The sequence below is a fragment of the Callionymus lyra genome, chromosome 3, assembly GCF_982586985.1.
Source record: "Callionymus lyra chromosome 3, fCalLyr1.hap1.1, whole genome shotgun sequence".
Classification (NCBI taxonomy): Eukaryota; Metazoa; Chordata; class Actinopteri; order Syngnathiformes; family Callionymidae; genus Callionymus; species Callionymus lyra.
This window is the reverse complement of record NC_141820.1, coordinates 16,451,993-16,471,056: the sequence shown is the minus strand read 5'-3', so window position 1 is coordinate 16,471,056 and position 19,064 is coordinate 16,451,993. Positions and strand designations below refer to the sequence as shown.

General features: G+C 40.3%; 1 protein-coding gene across 2 annotated transcripts; it reads right to left on the bottom strand.

Moving 5' to 3' along the window:
• Window positions 1-51: 51 nt before the first annotated feature.
• On the bottom strand, window positions 52-18,488 carry kdm7aa (lysine (K)-specific demethylase 7Aa). Of its 2 annotated transcripts, XM_087786603.1 has the most exons (18): window positions 18,356-18,487; window positions 12,261-12,346; window positions 11,849-11,966; window positions 11,041-11,201; window positions 8,849-8,990; window positions 8,566-8,752; window positions 8,175-8,337; window positions 7,472-7,559; window positions 7,130-7,236; window positions 6,415-6,506; window positions 6,250-6,336; window positions 5,375-5,626; window positions 4,220-4,347; window positions 4,017-4,144; window positions 3,865-3,953; window positions 3,601-3,788; window positions 2,559-2,941; window positions 52-1,642 (listed from the first exon to the last, which is right to left on the bottom strand). In XM_087786603.1, the coding sequence occupies exons 1-18, from the start codon at window positions 18,451-18,453 to the stop codon at window positions 1,554-1,556; spliced, it is 2,586 nt and encodes an 861-aa protein (XP_087642729.1). In that variant the 5' UTR covers window positions 18,454-18,487; the 3' UTR covers window positions 52-1,553. The 2 variants fall into 2 exon arrangements, with proteins under 2 accessions (XP_087642729.1, XP_087642728.1); XM_087786602.1 differs by having other exon boundaries at window positions 3,865-4,144; window positions 18,356-18,488.
• Window positions 18,489-19,064: the final 576 nt, after the last annotated feature.

Here is a 19,064-nt window from a genome sequence, read left to right as displayed (position 1 = left end):
AACAATAGTAAAGATGTTTGTCTCAAAACATTAGATTTAACATGTAAAACCTTGAGTATTTTCCATTAGTTTTATTTACACACAATTTTCTGAAATGTAGACAAAAATGCATCAACAGTGTCACAGTAAGCCAGTGTTCTTATCTTTTTAAAATCAAGCAATTTTTAAATATGGAAAAAAAGAAACATTGAGGAAAAAACCAACGCACATAAAAAGGTAACGGTAATAAAATTAAAACCTATTGAGGAACATGTGAGTAACAAACCTCCGCCAGCGTGTTTCAAATACTACTGACAACTTCAAAGTCATGTGCCCTTAGAGTCAACCTGAGCAAAGCTTTTTTTTTTTTTCTTTAAAGTCCCACATCGTTGAAAATCCCCCCCCAAAAAAACAAAGCAACTTGGCATCAGTTTGATTCTTTTCTAAATGTACAGCTGATAAAAGCGCAGGACGAGACAAAAGTCAGCATCTGTGACGTGGCTGGTGGTTCAGTTAAGTCCATGGCAACATTCCCTGAGAGCGAAGAACTATCACACACGTCTCACACCCAAGTAGGAAAAACACACTTCACTCATCCAGTCAAAAAAAGTTCCTCGAAAAACGTCCGAACTTTGGATCGACCACAGTGGCTCAGAGTGCTCGATGAGTGGCACTGATAGCAGATGCTCAGGCGTGGCAATGAAAGCTTCGTTAAAAACATCTAGTTTAGAGGAGAGACCAGCAGAAGTCACCCCAATAAAAACCAAAACAGGATCTACTCCACGAGGGCTCGGAGAGGAACTGGAAAATGGCTACAAACGAGGAGGAGATGAAACATTTACAAAGAGGAGACAAAACCCGATGAAGGAAAAACACTCAGAACTCATGAGTTCTGGGACAAAATATAATAAAAATCATTCTCTTTCAATTAATAAATAAGTCATTCAAAAACATGAGGAAAAAAACAAAACAAATCACAGAATAAAGTAATAAATTAAGCAGAAAAATCATGCGAGTCGTTGACCATCTTTTTTTTTTTTCTTTTTTTGTTGTAAATCTTGTTTTTGGACTCATGATTCCCGTTCTGGACCAAACGAGGCAGCGCTTTTGAGTTCATCGATTCCACTTGAAGCCCACGTACGGTTCATTTCTCGCTTCAAAAAGCTGCCTCTGACTTTAGTCATTATTGCTGGTGGGAGTGAGAAAAGGGGTGAGGGGGTGAGGAGGAGGGGGTGAGCGATATAAACAATAAGCACCATTTTTGAAGAAGCTGCCCTTCCTGGTTCATCCGCTCCAGGGTTCGAGCATTAACGCAGATGTGGTGGGCTTCTGATGAAATCATGCCAGTTTGATTCGTGGAGACCTTTCGGCGTCTCGTGACGCAGGGAAAAAACTCTTCCTGGTTTCTTTTGTGTGCTTGTAGCTCCGTCATGCACCCACTGCGATCAATACCCTGTCTCTCCTCGGCGTACACAGTCAGCGTTCCTCTCCAGGAGAGCGTCTTTGTTTTCCTTTCTTTCTTTTTTTTAAAACTACCTTCCACTTCCACACTTCCTCTCCAGTGATTGGAAGCGTTAGACAAAGACATGGTTGTGTCTGTTGAGTTTTAAAATCTTTCCCAGTCTCTGCTTGGCCGTGGCCATTCCTTTTTTGGGCCGCTTGCCTGTGGAGGACAGAGAAAACAAGACATGATCACAATATGTTGGCGTCTGTGGTGAGACCGCCAACCAGCAATCCTTCAAAATAAGAGCTTCATTGTCATGCCATCGAGATGTCGTCGGCTAATTTAACTTGACCGTGATGAATCGTGTGCATTTCTCGTGGTTTCTGCAACTCCAGGGGAGTTAAATTCATGATATTTGAAGACTTTTTATTCACATTTAAAATTTAATTTAAGACCAAATGGACAATCAACCACAACTGTACACTCTGAAGCTACATGTAGATGTGATCAACACAATATTTCAAGATTTTAAACTTAACATAAAAATGTAAACGCATACGATTTCATGACCCTGAAAATGATGTATTAAATTAACTTTTCTAGATTCATGATGATCATGTACTTTAAGCATTTTTAAGGAGAAACCTTGATTTCTGCTCGTGACAATAGATCCACAAAATCGCACTTTGGATCATTCAATTCACAACTTCCTTTAACAAACCCCTCAGAGAGCAGCAGGTTAACGAGTTCACATCTTAATTTCGGTAACTCGATGCTAGTTTGTGACTTGCTGGAGTATATTTTGGTTTGTTAAAAAAAGATTTTTGGGGGATAAGAAAAACCTGACAAATATAACGACTGAAAACATTAAAAGAAGAAGTTTGATACAGACACAAATACAATGTACAAACTGATTTGTTCATTTTAGAAGCTACTGTAGAAGTCTTTTGCTGACATTCCTGCCACTGCGTTTCTAGTGAAGTGGACGTAAAGTTATTGTAAAGTCGTGTCTCTTAATGTGGTCAAAAAAAGTAACATCCTCAGGTTTAATGAGGTTTAACTGCGATGAAATAAACTGCACAGCAGGGGGAGCCCTGGAGCACAGTGCCAGACACATGCACTTAAGGTTTCCTACCTTTCGTTGCCTGATTGCTCACGGGCGGAGGGTTGGGCGCGTGTCTTTTGGATGGGTGCAGCGGCGGAGACATGGAGGGGTCACAGTACTGGAAGTCAGTCTCCGGGCTAGCGTCGTGGTCTCGGCTGAGGGGGCTGTGGAGCCCCTGATTGTCCCAGGCCTCGTTGCTGTTGCCCTGACTGTCCATGGGACTGTCGTCCCCCTGCAGGCGGCGTTGGAGCTGCGCCTTCCCCGTGTCCTCCAGGGGAGAGCCTTGGCTCGGGCTGGACCACCAGGGCTCCTGAGAAGAGCCCACTTTCTCCGGCTTGGCCGGGCACAGTAGACCGGCCATGGACAGCATCCCCTGAATGGCGTCTTCTGTGCTGGGTGAGGTAGGACGTTCTCTGGAGGAGCAACATGAGAAGGAAAACGAGTTAAGAAACGACATTTCAACACAAACAAACCCGACATGACGACATGTCACAACATACAGAAGCTTCTACACAAACACATGTGTACATGTAAGACAGGAAAGTAGGGTTTCGTCATTAGTTGCACTTTAAGCATTGAACCATTTTATTGGATGATTTAAACACAAAGTAGAGTTTGATATTTTAATTTCATCATTCAAAAATAAAACTTTAAAATTAACTCGTTTTTGATTCGTAGCATTTTTTTTAAACAATATAAAAATGTAATAGTGTCACCAGACAATACCAACAGCCTTTTGAACTCTTAGGATATAACAGTAATACCTTTATTATCTGTGTCTGTCTTATGTGTCTTGATATTTGAAAGTACATACTTTAACTGTGTATTGTTTTACTTACTTACTATTATTACATTATATATTTAATTTAAAAAAATTGTAATTTTGGAATTAGAAAATGAAACGGGTATTATTAAATGCATAAAGAAATAACTTTACTTTAAAAAAAATATATTTTCAAGTTAGTAAATTATGAAAAAATAAGGAAACATTTAATTAAATGATAAAAATTAAACATTAAATGCTTTAAAAAAAAGTTTCAACATTATATATACGTCCATAAACGTTCCTCACCGTTTAAGTGGTTTGTGCCTGAGTTGCTGGTCTGACGGGTCCAGCTGGATTGTGTGCCCTGAGCCTTTCTGCTGCGCCGTCCTCCCAGCGTCCTCCTGCGAGTCCTCGTCAGAGGACGAAGACGACGACGAAGATGAGGATGAAGACGAGGATGACGAAGACGATGACGATGAGAGTGAAGTTTTATGCTGCAAGAGACAATTTTTCATTGATTATAAATGCATCCATCAGTTGTTCGTGTCACGATAAAGAACAAGGATCTACCAGAGTGTCTGCGTCCGAGTCCGAGTCCGACACGCTGGAGTGTCCCGACATTTCCTCCCTGAGTTCTGTCTTCACTCGCTCCAGTCCCGCTGAAGGAGAGAAAACAAACCTTATCTTCCTGTTCACTACAGAAATGATGATTATCGACTCACTGAGGACGAGCGGCTTGTTCTGCTCCCTCTCCTCCAGAGGTGGTTCCATCTTCACACAGTTCTTCGGTAGACCTCGCTCAGCATCAGCTTCTGTCTTCACAGGGCTGCTGGCGGCTCGTCTCACGTCACTGCAGACGCACGAGACAAACTTGTTTTAGCTCACGATTTTTACTGACAGACTTCGCAAAAAGCCGAGCTCTTACCGGATGATTCTTCCGTTGACCAGCATGAGGCGCAGATGGTTCTCCTCCAGCGACTCTGTGGCCGCAGCTGCCGACGCCATGGACACCTTGTTGAGTTTCCCGTGGACCTTAGCACAGAAGGCCTGGTCCTGCAGGAGGATCAACATATTTAGTCTTGTTGCATGGATTTTAACTGGATGTGTAAACATGTATAAATGGGTTGGTTATTTAATTTACACAAACTGATGTTTGCGTGTCATTTAAAAAGTTTTTAAAGGAATCCACAGAAGAATATAATTATACTCTTGGAGGAAAAAAAAAAAATACGACAAGACAAAATCATGCCAGCAGGGGGAGCAACAGTCACAAACTTAATCATTTTACTTTGTGATCCAAACGATTATAATTGAAAAAATGTAGGGGGTTAAACTTTCTTATACGTTTCATTTCCAGCACTGAAGAGCCGATAAGCAGATTAACCAAAAAAGTGAATTTGCTGCCCTTCATTAGTTAGCTTTAACATTTTCGACAGCAGACTTTTCTGAATAATATTAATAATAATTTGTGGCTCAAACTGTCGGACAAATACTTGAACATGCCAAAAGTAAATCCACAAGCTGCAGGAAGGAGAGTTTGCCCGGATTTTTTCCGCAGACTGCCGTCAGGATATATGACAAAAACAAATAACGTTCTAAAAACTAGTGTTTATAAATCTCTCCCCAACTTCCGTCATGTGCACTACTGCCCTTGCACTACTGTTTATTGTATTAGTTATGTTTTTTATTCCCGGTTTACAATCGTTTTGTTATTATTGCTTTTATTTTATTTTTTTTCAATTGTATTACCATTTATTGTCATTACATTTTATTTATTATTTTCTAATGTGTTCTGTCCATTTAATATTTTTTGTGAATTTCACGGATGTGGGAAGAATGAAGAAATATCTAACCTAATATTTTTGTTTTAAATTTTTATCACAGTTTAAGTGTCCTGAAATTTAAATACATTATTTTACGGTTATTGTACATTTATCTTAACTTATTTAAGTATATTTCAGAGCAATTTAAAGTGAAAAGAAATAACATTATTTTGACATGTTTTTTGAGCCCCTCTGTGTGGACCGAGTCGTTGGTACAGATATGAAGTAGAAAAGGGTCTACAAATGGGCTTCCTCACCTCTTCCAGCCGCCCCACCTCCAGCCTCTTCAGGACCTCCCTGGTGTGCTGCTCCAGGATGTCCAGGTTGTTGGGAACCTTGGGTGGGTGGCGCTGCTGCTCGCGCAGACGCCTGGCCGCCCTCCTCGCTCGCCGAGCCTGACACAGACGCTCGATGGTGGAGCGGGTGGTCGGACAAGTGTTTGGCGCCGCACTCGCTCCGCAGACACTTGCCTGAGGTTTCACTGGTTTGATCACGGTGATCGGTTCCTCCTGTGGAGTGGAGTGTGACATTAGCAGAGCTGCTAAAAAACATCAATTTAGGCTTCAATTAAACAAGATTATGACAGATATTCACATATTGACATCTAAGAAAAGCAAGTGTGACTTCAGTTGAGGCTTAAAAAACCTGATAAGTAAATATAAAGTGCAGTGATCCCTAGTTTACTGTGGGGGCTACGTTCTAAAATTAATAGTGACCATTACTTTTTCATTCGTTTTACATTCTGACATATTCAACAGCATATTATTGAACTTGCAAACATTGCATAAGAGATAAAATCCCTCTCAAAACCATCTCAGTCACGGTGACCCAAACTGCTCTCATAAAGTTTGCCATCCAGCCAACAAATCACAGCTGTCATCACTTTTAAAATTGTAGGGACAATCAGTCGTCATTCATTGAAGCAGTGTTTGGAAAAGCATCATGGGAGTTTTGTTGCAGCCTGCTACAAGACACTATGCAGTATCAAGTGCAACAAAAACACCTGAAAGACTCATGAAGTGATACCATTAATAATATTAACCATGCCCAGCTCGACTTACTACACAACATAATCCAAGGAGAAAATCCTACTGAAATAAACCCAAAGAAAAATAGCTTTTCCATAACGTACCTCCAGGTGGCGTATTTCCTTGGTCAGTTCTTTAATGAGATGGTTGGGCCTGACGTTATCAGGAACCTCGCTGCTCGGCCCGGTCACCTGCAACGGTCACAAAAGAAGGAGCTGCTTAACAACCAGATAAGAAGATGGCTGCCGTCGGTCAGAAGAAACACTGACCTCTCTCTTCAACCACGTCTTCAGTGCACCGATTAAAGCCTTCACTCCCTCCGTCAGGTAGAATGGTGGGGGGCAGTTGTCTTCTCGGAGCTCTGAATGGAAAAGGTGCTTGTCAACAAAATCAATCTTCAAAACAAAGGTTATATACAAGGGTTTCTCGTACTCTGCCCTAAAACAGTCCCGTCATTAAAATCCCTGCAACTACCTTTGTTCTGTACTCAACCTGATGCAAATGTCTCTGTCCAGCTTGACAAAAACATTTAAAAGTTCTGGCTTAAAATCTATTTCAACAGTTTAAATCACAGATACAGATGCAAAAATATATCTCAACTGATACATTACTAAATCTCTGTATATCTACGATTTATATTTGATTTGTGAAGGTAAAAAGCATTAATAGAACTTTTATGATGTAAAAAAAATCATAACAAAAGGAAGACAAAACCGATTAATTAATGAAAATAAAATGTACTTTTATATCACATTTTACTACATCACAGACCTGAGTTATAATTAGAGAGAGTCCAACAATCAATAATAATAAAAATTGTTAGAATGATGATGATCATAATTGATTTACAATTAAGTGGCCTCTTAAAACATGAAATTCCAAAATATGTATTCAAAGTAATCGATGTTATTTACCCACGCTTCTTTTTATCACCACTTTTACTTAAGTTTAACTTAGAGCTCGGATGCAGTTAATTAAACTCACCTTTGAGAGTCTCCAGAAGATTCTTTGCCACATACCAACAGATCGCCTCAAAGTATGGAAACTTGAAGAGATCTGGGGTTTTCAGACGACGTTCCATCTCGTAACACCTGAAAAGTGCACAAGAATATTGTTTTAAAGTATTCACAAATGAGCACCTTTCTATCAAGAAAGCCACCAGAAAGTGCACTACATAATGACACAGAGGGTCTCGAGTCAAATTATATATTTTTTATCATCTTAAAAGTAAAAAAAAAACAACCTTTTATTTAAATATAAATTAAAAGTTATCAATTCATTACTTTGGATTACAAAAATAATAGTTGAATATATGTTTAGTTTTACCTGAGCTGCATGCCAATATTGAGGTTGTGGAGGAAGTTTCCCCCAAATGCCATGCAATCCTGAGAGGTGAGAACACCATGGATCCATCCTGCAGGGGGCGACAAAAGACTTAGCACAGACTAGTCATGTAAAAGTGCAGCTATACAAGTAAGTTCCAAGTTAAAAAAAAGGCGGTAAAAGAAAGCTTAAACTTAATCAATAGAATAGACCAAAAAAAACAATAAAAGTTTCTAAACGGTTTGCATGTGAACCATTGAACTAAAAGTCAAAGAAAAGTTGCCACGCCAGTGAAAGACGACGAGAGAGCGGGGGTTGGTTTAAGACTGATGGACAGGCCTGATCATGCACGGCTTGACCAGGCCACAGCTCTCTCTGACCCCCGCTTAACTCCTACTCACAATACTCTGTGACAACTTTTTATGCTGACACCAGCGGTAAGAGGACGGTGGAGGACATCAAGTAGTTGAGAAGCTGAAAGCGTAGCAACTACATCATATTTGAATTGTAATTGTTTATGATTATATCTCATTGAGGAAATCATCTGATGCATGGAGCAAGCAGAGCAAATTAGCATAGCAACTTCCAGATTAAAAGAGTCGTGCTCCCATTTAAATCCTCACATGACCACCGTTCGTGCTGAAGTTTATTAGCATTTAGAGACAAACATCCTGCCGAGGAAACACTCAATCATCCGCTCCCTTACCTGTGGGGATCAGCAGGGTGGTTCCTTGCGGCACGACACATTTGTAACACTGGTCCACCTTATCTCCGAAGAAGACTTCACTTTGATTGGGCGAGGAGCTCCACGCCTCGTATTGTGCAAGGTTGTTGAGAGTGGGCTTGATCAGGTAGAAGATCTTCTCCCCCTGAGCAACGACAAGTCATTCGGTCAGCGGTTTATACTGGAGGTCAGCAGTGGGAGAGCGAGAGGTCACCACCTCAGGGAGATGACTAGTCAAGCCCCCCGTGATAAACTCTGACCTTAAGACAAGTAGATAAACCCTAAACACAGCGACTATAATCAGCAGGATGACAAATTACAGAGCCACTACCAAAGTGAGCAGAACCAGGTTCTAGCCTCGCTCCACACTTACCCAGAGAACATGGTACCACACAGACGTGCCTCCGAAATCGATGTGGAAGTCCGTGTAACTGTCCTTGACTCCCATGAGGCAGTACTTTTGGACAAACGGTTTAGGGAAGAAGGAGTCGTCTGGCCAGTAGTTCTCCACCCACGACATCTTCTGAGCCACGTCAGGGACCACCACCAGTTCAGACATCCTGAGAGAGAGAGACGGAGGAAAAAAAAAAAGATGTTATAAAAAAATGTGTCACCTATCAAATCGAGTTTTATACATATTACAGGAAATTACTCACTTGCTGTCTGAGAACTCGAGGCTGATGAGGTTGAGGACTTTGGGTCGATGGGGTTTGGTAAAATACTTGATGAACTCGCTCAGCTTCATCTTGCAGTCGGCTTGTCGTGCCACATCTATCACGTCAATGGCCTTGTCGCCACCTGAACGGAGGAGCGCAAATACAAACTCACTTAATGTTAAGTCAAAAGGTCCATTTGTTACCGATTTGTGGATCAAAAAATTACACATTCAACTTTTAATCTGTGGTCATTAGGGTCGTGTATCAGATCTCATTACATAGATTACTTTACGATTCACAATGCATTTTAATTCATTTGGATTTGATTGCAGCTTATCTATTGAAGAGATGAAAAAATAAGGTCATAATATGTTTATTTTGACCGATTAATTGTGAGACAATATAAACATTAACGACTTCGTAGCATTGCAATTCATCAACTTTTAATAGTTGTATGCATTAAAAATAATTTTGCAATGTTTTGTAATAAAATAAAAGGAGGAAAGAGGAAGTGATAAGTAATTGTTTTGGAATAATACAGACACTTAGCGACCACTGAACTTGAGACCATATCCGAGTTAAAGGCCTGGTTAAAAACAACATCAAATATGTACCCATTTGTAAGTAGCACTGTGTATGTAAATTATTTTTGATTGTGCTCTCAATGTTTTATAATAGTTTTGCACTATAGACTTTTATTGTGTATTTGTAAATATTGTAAAAAGGCCCAACAAGGGACAGGAGTTGAAAATTGGCATCCACTGCATCCACTGCTAACTTGTAGCCTGTAACTTTTAGATTTTTTTTAAATCAGAAACCAATTTACAATTCATAATGGTTATTCTTTACAACACTAGTAGTTGTGAGTTAATTATCCGTTTAATTTTTGGCTCTGATCTTTTAAATAAACGAAACCTGGCATCATTTTCAAACCCAGACTATCTAGTGGTCTTTCAAAATGAAAAGACACTTTATAATGATACCTCACCAGCTCTATCAGGAGGCTTCAGCAACACATCACTAGTAGTTATAATGATAACCCGGAGGCCAAGGAGTGGGTGGAGGTGAAAGGGTCAAGTTGTGTAGGGGAGGAACACACGTGTGTATCCATGTAGAAAAACAAATCCATCCATCAGTTCATGAGATACAAACATGAATGTGGTGGAGGTAGGATGCAAACTTGAAGTACAAATTCAGAAGTTGACGCTAGAAATGGCACTTGGGTGACAAGTTATACGGGGAGAATGAACCGGGCAAGTGCTTGTGGACAGACAGCTGGTTGTTGTATCCCCTCCTCCCACACACCTTTTTTATGACCCCATTGCTTGTTCACACACACACCTCTGACGGCACAGCTGGCTGGCAACTGATGACCAAGCACAGCTGGACAGGTCAGTCTCTTGCACTTAAAGAAAATGTTTTGAAATACAACATTTTCACAAACTCATTTCTATCACACAAATGCCCCCCAAGTAAACATTAATGTGATATGAAAATGTTTTATCATTTAGTGGATTTCACAATTTCTGTTTTCAACACTTTTCACCCTAGTGTCAAGACAATAAGTCATATATGCTTTTGAGCTTATGAAGTTATATTTCTAGCAACCACTATGACAGTATGTCTCTACAATTTTCTTGCACTACTGAGTTAAACTCTCAGGACACTTAAACTGTGATCATTAGTGTGTCATGGCGGGGTTGGACAATTTGCCCCCCCCCCCTTTTTTCGGTAGTATATACACCCCCAAGATTTGCTAGAGAGACAAGATCGGCGCTCACGACCGTTGTTTTCTCTGCGTGAAACCCGACCCCGGCTCCCTTTTCGCAGCACCTGTGCTTTGGCTTAATGTTTAAAAGGGCATGGGAGAGAGTCTGTAATCTGAACTAGATGATAAAACACTGGTGGTCTTGGTAATGGGCTTGTAACCCGAGCAGAGGAGTGGCAGACGGCAGCACTTGTCATCGAGAGGCCAGTGAAAGACGAGCAACCGATCATTTAGAACTCGATCAAGCTACGGGCCTGATGCCCGATAAGTGGGTTAAGATAACGCTGAGAACCTACGGACCTGTTGGTATCGACACTCAAGTCGTGACAAAAGTCACTCATTGAGGGGCATTTGTTTTGACCTCATCCTGACCACTGGATAAACAATGTACAGTAGCAGTTGCTTCCTCAGGCATTTTCCTCACCGACATACTGCTCCACGTCTTTGACTCCAAAAGTCGGCGGTGGTAGTTTAAGTCCCAAGCCTTCCATCTCCGTGACCATGATGGGGTAGTTGAAGCCGTGCTTCTCCAGGTACCTGGGAGTCACGTGCTCGCCCTTCATCCGAATAAGTATTTCATCACCACTGAAAGAAAAACAAAGAACCAATTTAAACAGTGTTTTCTGAAACAGAATTACACGCCACTGTCAAAAGGACTTCCATTAACAAGAGATCATATCCAACACAGAACCACTCATTATGCTGAAGAACCTTCGAGAGCAGGAAGAAACTTTGAGTCGACAAACAACAATAAGGCAGAACTTCTGCTTTGAAGCCAGGCTTGACAAAAAATGTGAACCAACTAAAGGAGAGAGTCCTTTCGTGTTCAAGTACAGGGATATGATGAGAGGTATTCGTGGCAAAGTATAGTATTTAACAGGGATTTCTTCCCACAAAGCTGTTGCCATAACAAAAGCAGAGCTCACTGAGGTAAAAAAAAACACCATGAGATGTTGCAGTGTGTGGAGCTATGCAGGATGAGGGGGAGACAGAGATGTTGCATCAGTGGTCGTGGGAAAGGGTCGTAGAATGTAAATAGAGAATCTTAACATCTTTCAGAGCTCACACAGTTTTAAAAGAGTATTATGATTATAAAACACATAGTATTGCATTAAAGTTACACATGCCATAAACATACGTATTATTATGCTTGACATGAGAATTCTTGAAGTTTATATTTTTAAATATTAATTTGAGAATGAATCAACCAATGAAATAAAAATGATGCTCACCTTGGAAAGGCCCTGGTCTGCAGCTGCTTGACGAAAACCGGCGTCCCGGCTTGCACTGGCCTTGATCCGTTGTCATTCTCCGTGTAGTCATGCCGGTGCCAGTTGTTGCGTCTTTTCACTACAACAGACAGAGACATTGAAAAGTGAAAAAAAGTTGTTTTTTTTGCTCTTGTGTTACATCATACACCTTTGCAGTTTGTTATTGATAAATAAATCACCATCAGTTAAATTAATAAAATAAATACATTCAAACATTGTATAGATTACACATTTACAACTTTAATTATTAATAAAAATCCAAGGTATTAAGTTACCAGGAGGAGAAATGGATGACATAACTGTGTACTTATAAATGTCTAAATACAAATAGGTGACACTACTTGACTTTTGGCCATAGAATAGAAATACTCACTCAAGGAGGGTCCGTGTTGGACGTCACAATTAGGGCAGTGGTAAACATCAATATCCACGGCATGATGCTCCTCTACATGCACGCAACTTGAGAAAGAAGAAAAAACAGGATTTAATAAATCAACAGACTTGAGCGACGTCAACATACCGTGTATTGTAGTTTCTCCCTCAACACACACTCATTGGATAAAAATGACACTTCCCCAAACAGCATTTTTATATCGGTATAAACGGAATAACTAGAATTTTTTAATGATTAGAAAATCAGAATTACAGCCAAACCAGTAAGTGCTTCACATTACTCATTCAAAATACATTTAATGAAAAAGTTGTTTCCTCTGCTGACTTTACACAACATTTGAAATTGCACCACCACAACAACAACCCCCAACGGACCTGCGTAAACCTAGTTGGGACCTACATACTTGCATTCCCCTGTTGCATTCCAACACCATATGGGATGCTTCCAAAATTATCCGTTTGCCACAACTGACACTTGCTGCTCAGAGCAGAGGTATTCATGAAACAGTTGTCTTCTACGTAAAAATTATTGCAACGAAAAAAAAAAAAGCAGTGAAACTTCATATAAAGAGCAGCTACAATAAACATATAAAGCAAGCATTTCTGTATGTACATGCAAATAAGTTTAATACTTTTATAAAGAAGCTTTTTTTTACATTTCCCACCAGCCTTGAGAAAAATGGTTGCTTAAATGTTTTGGTAGATGTAAAAACAGTCAAGATAATTTCACTATCAAAAAAACACACATTCAAGAGCAGTAATTCTGATTCAAGTTCATTTTACATAAAAGTCAAGATAACATTAATGTTTCTAATCAAAATAACTTGATAGATTAAAAAAGGTGCAATTGCCCATGTACGAGATACAAGAAGCAGAAAGCATTGGTGAAAACAATCCACTTAAGTTAAATGCAAAATCATTTGACTCTTGAACCTTTCTCTTTACAGTCTGCTGTGAACCATAAAACAAAAAATGACATTGCTTACAGCTTGAGAATATTGCACACATGCATGGCAGTTGTAAGCGCTGTTGTACCAGCCTACAGGAGATGACCACTCACCAAGTTGCTGACTGCTTTGATCTACCAGGAATGGCAGGAAATGGTGGAGGAAATAAAGGTTGTGGGGTCGTTAAACTCAAAGGGAGCCTGAATTTAGGATAATAAAATGCATTGCTGTCTTTATAGGGAGTATGGAGTTGTTAGCCAAAATTCTTAAACCACACAAAAGAAGAGAAAGTAAACCAATCATCATATTGTACAATCAGCATTCGTTGAGAAAGACTGTCTCCTAATATGTGATAATAATAGACAATCGATTAAAGTTCCCTATCCTAGATGGTTCAATATTTTACCCTGTAGCAACCCCTTATAAAATGAGACTGCAAACCCACAAAATATGTGCCTTCCCATTAGGCTATAAAGATCTACAGCAAAACAAGTCTGCACAGGGCAAAAAACTCTCCTCCCCTGCACGTGAGCGAGCGGATGACAGACAATAACACTGTCCAGTACGTGTCTCCAAAATAAGCCTGAGCTCATGGATCAGGAATCCCGGTTCTGACATGCGAAAGTTTGCTGTGGAACGGATGAGTCACAACTTTCTCCCGTTCAATAGTAGTAACAGGAGTTCTGCATGAGCTTTGTTATCCTCATCCCACTTTCCTTTATCCAGCGCCACGGTGGGAAACAAGGGCAGCGTGCCAGTTCAGCCGGCTGCTGCGTCACCGCGAAGATTAACCGACAGCAAGAACACATCGATGAAGAACCAGGTTTGTCGGGAGGGTGGCAGAAAACACACCAACTATTTCCTGCCTGGTTGAGGGATCACTCATAACGATGTGGGAAAAACCACGCAAAGAACTTGTGTCGGCAGCGTAAACTATACACTTAGACTTACAGCATCGACATGGCCGCCTACGTATTAGTAATAGATATCATATCACAGATATGACATCATCGAGATGGATTAACAAACTCAAACATCCCCTTTGTGAATGAGAGGAGATGTGAATTCTTGGCTCTCTCTCCCTGCACTTCCTCTCATCAAGAGCCTCCTTCCTGTGGGATAGGGGAGGTTTATTCATTAGCCCACGCACTGTGAGGGGGTTCATTGTCCCCAATGATGAGTGAGGGAACACAAAAGGCTAGAGGCCGGCTTGGCCATTATTTTAAGCTCTAAATAACCACCCTTGCATGGGGAACTGACACGCCCGCATTAGGGAGCTGGCAGATCCCTAATGGATCAATGGCGGAGATGGAGATATTGAGGAGATGAGGGCAGTTAAACACACCTGGCTATCTATATCTGCCCCAGAGGCCATTTTCCTCGAGCGTCCAGCTCAGTCTTATGTAAACAGAGCTGAGCCCAGACAGCAGTCGAAGCCTATCAACCCTGACAAATGGAGGTTAATCATTTTGACTACATACCACCTTCCAGAATCTCTACGTAAAAGAATTGATGAAATAAGTGCTTGGTAAACAACAAACAATATCCTTGTGTAGTTTTGCCTCGAGGTCTACAGGCACCAGTGCTGTGCATTCATACGAGCCTTTAACCTGTCTTCATAAAATCTGGCACGTCATCATTCTTGTGACCGTCTGCTGCTGAAATGCATCGTAAAAACCTAGCCTGGCCACGGATAATGAAGATTAATTGGCTTTTGAATGAAACACTTTCTCGTAAAATACGAGCATTGGCAGTTGAACATTAGGACACTTCCAACCTTTCCTATGTGGAGTTTGTATGTTCTCCCCGTGTTGTGTGGGTTTACTCCGGGCACTCCGATTTCCTCCCACAGTCCAAAAACATACAGAGGTTGACTGAGAACTTTGGGAAGATTGTCCAAAGGTGTGATAGTGTGTGTGAATGGTTGTCTGTCTTTGTGTGCCCTGCGACAGACTGGCGTCCTGTCCAGGGTGTCCCCTGCCTCTTGCCCTATGATACTGGGATAGGCTCCAGTCTCCCCACGACCCCGGTAAGGGAAAAAGTGGTAGACAATGAATGAAGGACACTTAAGAATTGAAAATATTTGATAGAAAACATGTTATTTTGGCTCAAGGCTGAAGCTATCTTGGATTATTGGCAATATTACTGTCAATTGACTATTTTAAATGTTATTGATTGTCATAACCAAGTCACCACGATATCACAGGAATAAATTGGTTCAAGCCACGCCACTTGCAAGCATTAAAATTGCTTACAGTTAATCACCAGTCTTCTCATTTTCAAGTGGTAGACCCCGAATAAATCGTTGTGTATCAACAGTATTTATGACCTTCAATGAGTTTGTTTTTTAAAGCAGAATGCAGAAGTAGTTGCAAATAAACTATTATAGGGGATTCCATAGGAACTCCGATATGATGACAAAGATTTAAGCATTTAACATGCGAGCGAAAACCATTGTTAACCATTGAGAACACAGCTTATAAAAAGATGCCACAGGACAAGCTTTAATTTAACCCAAAATAAATAACAACTCAAATGATTATTTCCAACATGTGTGGCATAAACATATCCAATAATTTATCTTTTCAACCATGTCACAAGCATCAATACTAAAAAGAAAAAAACACCATTGAGGCAATCCCTCATCAGTATGTATGACACTGACAGATTGAACTTGGTTCAAGCCAGTGAACATCCATCACCTCTTCTGTCAGATCCGACCCAAAGGCCCATCACCACCCCCCCGCTAATAACCCAGTCAACTGCATGTCAAGTGCTGGCCACTTGAATCAGTCGGATGGAAGCAATGATTCACTTCAGGAAGATTTGCAGCAACAAAAGTACAAGGTAGTTTAACTAACAACTTCCACAAATGTAATTATTTATTTTAATGACCTCCCTTCTTTAAAAGTTATCATTTATCTAGGTCATGGCATGACTATCTAGGTCATGAGAATACTTAAATATGACCTTCACTTTCACTGCTCATCCTTTTTCACAAGTACGCTTATTAAATTAATTAACTATGGCATTTTATTCAATTATCAGCTTCTGCAATTGCTCTCTGAATTCTGCCGTTTTATTATTGTAGAAATACAAGTAAAACATTGAAAACTACTTTTTTTTTTTTAAATAGCTCCAGTCAGAGTCATGCAGATCAAGAATGTCTTTATAAATACAAAGTGTCCAATCAAATAAATGAAACACTATAAGAATTTAATTGCTCACAATACATCAGGGCCACAGTGCTTAATAGTAGTTAATGGCAAAAATGCCAGTGAATCAAAATGAAAATGTGTCTTCCTAAATTTAGAGTTACAGTATTTAGATGACAGACAGATGTTAAAAAACAAACAAACATTGCTTTCTTGACAAGTCTCCCCACAGGAGTATTCAAAGTTAGCAAATATCTTCATAGTAAAATACATTGATTCAGTTTCACTAGCACACCCCACGTAGGCGGTGGAAATGTTTTTTAATTAATAATTGTTCTTCAATTACTGAACTCCACCAAAAGGGAGCGGTCTGCCAACATTCCACCGGATTCTCAATGAATCTGGATTCAGAGAAGAGAAACTCAGCCCACACAGGAAACGACCAATCTCAGAGACTCGCATATGAAACAAACAAGAAAAAACAAGCCCCAAATAACAAGGATGTTGAACTTTTATCCACCCCCTGAGAGTGTCATATTGAGTCAGAGAAAACCCCTCTTGTCCTGGCCTGCCTAGTGGTAAAAAGAGTCTTGGACGTAGGTGTTCTTGGAGCTCTTCAAGGCGTGTGTGACAACTTATTAGTCACCGATGTGACGCTCCAGGATTCGTTGCGATCTGGCACAAGGGGGCCCTCAAACAAGCCTGTCCTTCCTGGCCCCGACGAGCGACACATCGTCGCGGCCAAGTTTTTTTCAGCGCGAGATTACTAAACGCGGTTATGCAACGGCTTCCGTCATTTCAACACGAGTAGAATATTGTATTCATAAACGGTTGCCGTGGAGACGTGGCCCACATAAGCTGATTCAGAAGGAACAAAGAACAGCATTTGTACATACATGGATCTGGGAAACGTCAGGAAAATGTCACAATCGCAGGCTGTCAGCTGACATTTTTATTTGATTGGGTCACACCAGTCTGTGACACCCTTAACAGCCAGTGTGGCAAACAACGATTTTAAAGACACAAATGACAATAATTCAAGCGCCAATATTAAAAAGACAGATACAGAGCAGGAAGTGTGTATATTACTTTAAATACAGCGTTCATACTTTCTTACTGTCGGTGTCTTAAACTTCTAAATGAGATCAACTAGAAACAACATTTAAACACGACAAAGTTCAAAGTAAATACAGACAAAAAAAGCTGCTTTTTTAAAGCAACCCCTCATTCGACCGCTAGGGGTCCCCTGCCATGTGCCCCGCTGCTTGCAAAGGGGGATTTAAATTTCTCAAGCTGTCAATCAAAAAGCCATAATAACAAGCTCCTTGTTCTGAGCTTTGCGATAAAAACCTCGCAAAATAACAAACGATGATCTATTCAATGATCAAATGTAAAAGCCAGAATTAAATAAAAAACGGATCGCTGATCAAAAGTAAAAAAGTACGGACTGGTTAGAAGTTTATAGAAAACAAACAAAGTGCTAGTTGTGTCTCGCATCACCTCGAATAACCCGAGCAGCGAGTCCGACACGAACTGTGTTCTTGACAAACAGAAACTAAATCAAAATAAGTTTTTATTTACGTGTGACTGAGGGACACGTCTATATGTGTGAACACACGTCAACGCTGATATGGCCCCGGCGAACATCGATACATTCTGGCGATATTACTAAACTATTTGTTGTCCTTTTCTTTCAATATTAATCGAATTAATAACCTAGTTTCGCCATGAATCACATTTGTCGTGTAAAATAACAGCATTCGAGAGATAACGGGCTTATTTTTACGCATTTTTCACCGTGACGAAAGGCACTCTCTGAGGTAAAGTCGGGTCAATAGACGATTTAAAGCCCCCGCTAGCAGGCTAAGTTAGCACACAGAGCTAACGGCATCGTCGTCTATCTTTGGACAAAACACCGACTATTTGTGGCGTCTCGCTTCACGTACAGCTCGGTGATACTTAAAGCTACGTACCTGCCGTGAAACCAGTCTTTACAGATGTCGCATTCGATCATAAACCGGCTCACATCGTAAGGTTGCCGGCAGACACAGTACAGCGGGGCCGCCGCCATCTTCCTACTGTCCCCAAACAACGCAGGAACGAAGCGGGGCGGGGATCTAGCATGGCGTCCGGAAACAGCCGAAGATGATGCCGAGGACGCACGACCGAGTTCGCCGAACCTTTGGATGACGACACAAAAGTGTTTACACACCGAGGGATGGATTACAGGGATTTGATGTAATAGTGATGTACAAAGCGTGTAACATCGTGTTTACGAAGACGTTTGTTTGACGTATTTCTTTTACAGTTTGTGAATACATTTAAGGATTGTTTTCGAATTTGAAAACGTAGCAGGAATAAATTACATTTTATTTACCAAATTAGGAATAATTAAATATTAAATATTAAATTTAATGCATCTTTTAAATTATTTTCTAAAAAGGTAAACGCTTTATACGTAATTCGATGTTTTTAAAACCCTTACACGTTTATTAAATATATAGATTCGTGCTTTTAAATATATCATGGGGGATTTGATATAAAATAATGCCATATAAAGTATGTAACATCGTGTGTGTGTGTATAGCCATGTTTTTAATGTTATTTTAATTGTCGTTAATAAATTCAAATTTGCAAATTCAACCGGAATAAATTGCAGACATATTTTACTACATTTAATAA

Coding starts and splice junctions, on each gene's coding strand:
- kdm7aa (XM_087786602.1), bottom strand. CDS start 18,453: ATGGCGGCGGCCCCGCTGTACTGTGTCTGCCGGCAACCTTACGATGTG. Junction 11,202..11,848: donor CAGACCAGGGCCTTTCCAAG/GTGAGCATCATT, acceptor TTTTTCTTTCAG/TGGTGATGAAATACTTATTC. Junction 5,627..6,249: donor AGGAAATACGCCACCTGGAG/GTACGTTATGGA, acceptor TCCACTCCACAG/GAGGAACCGATCACCGTGAT.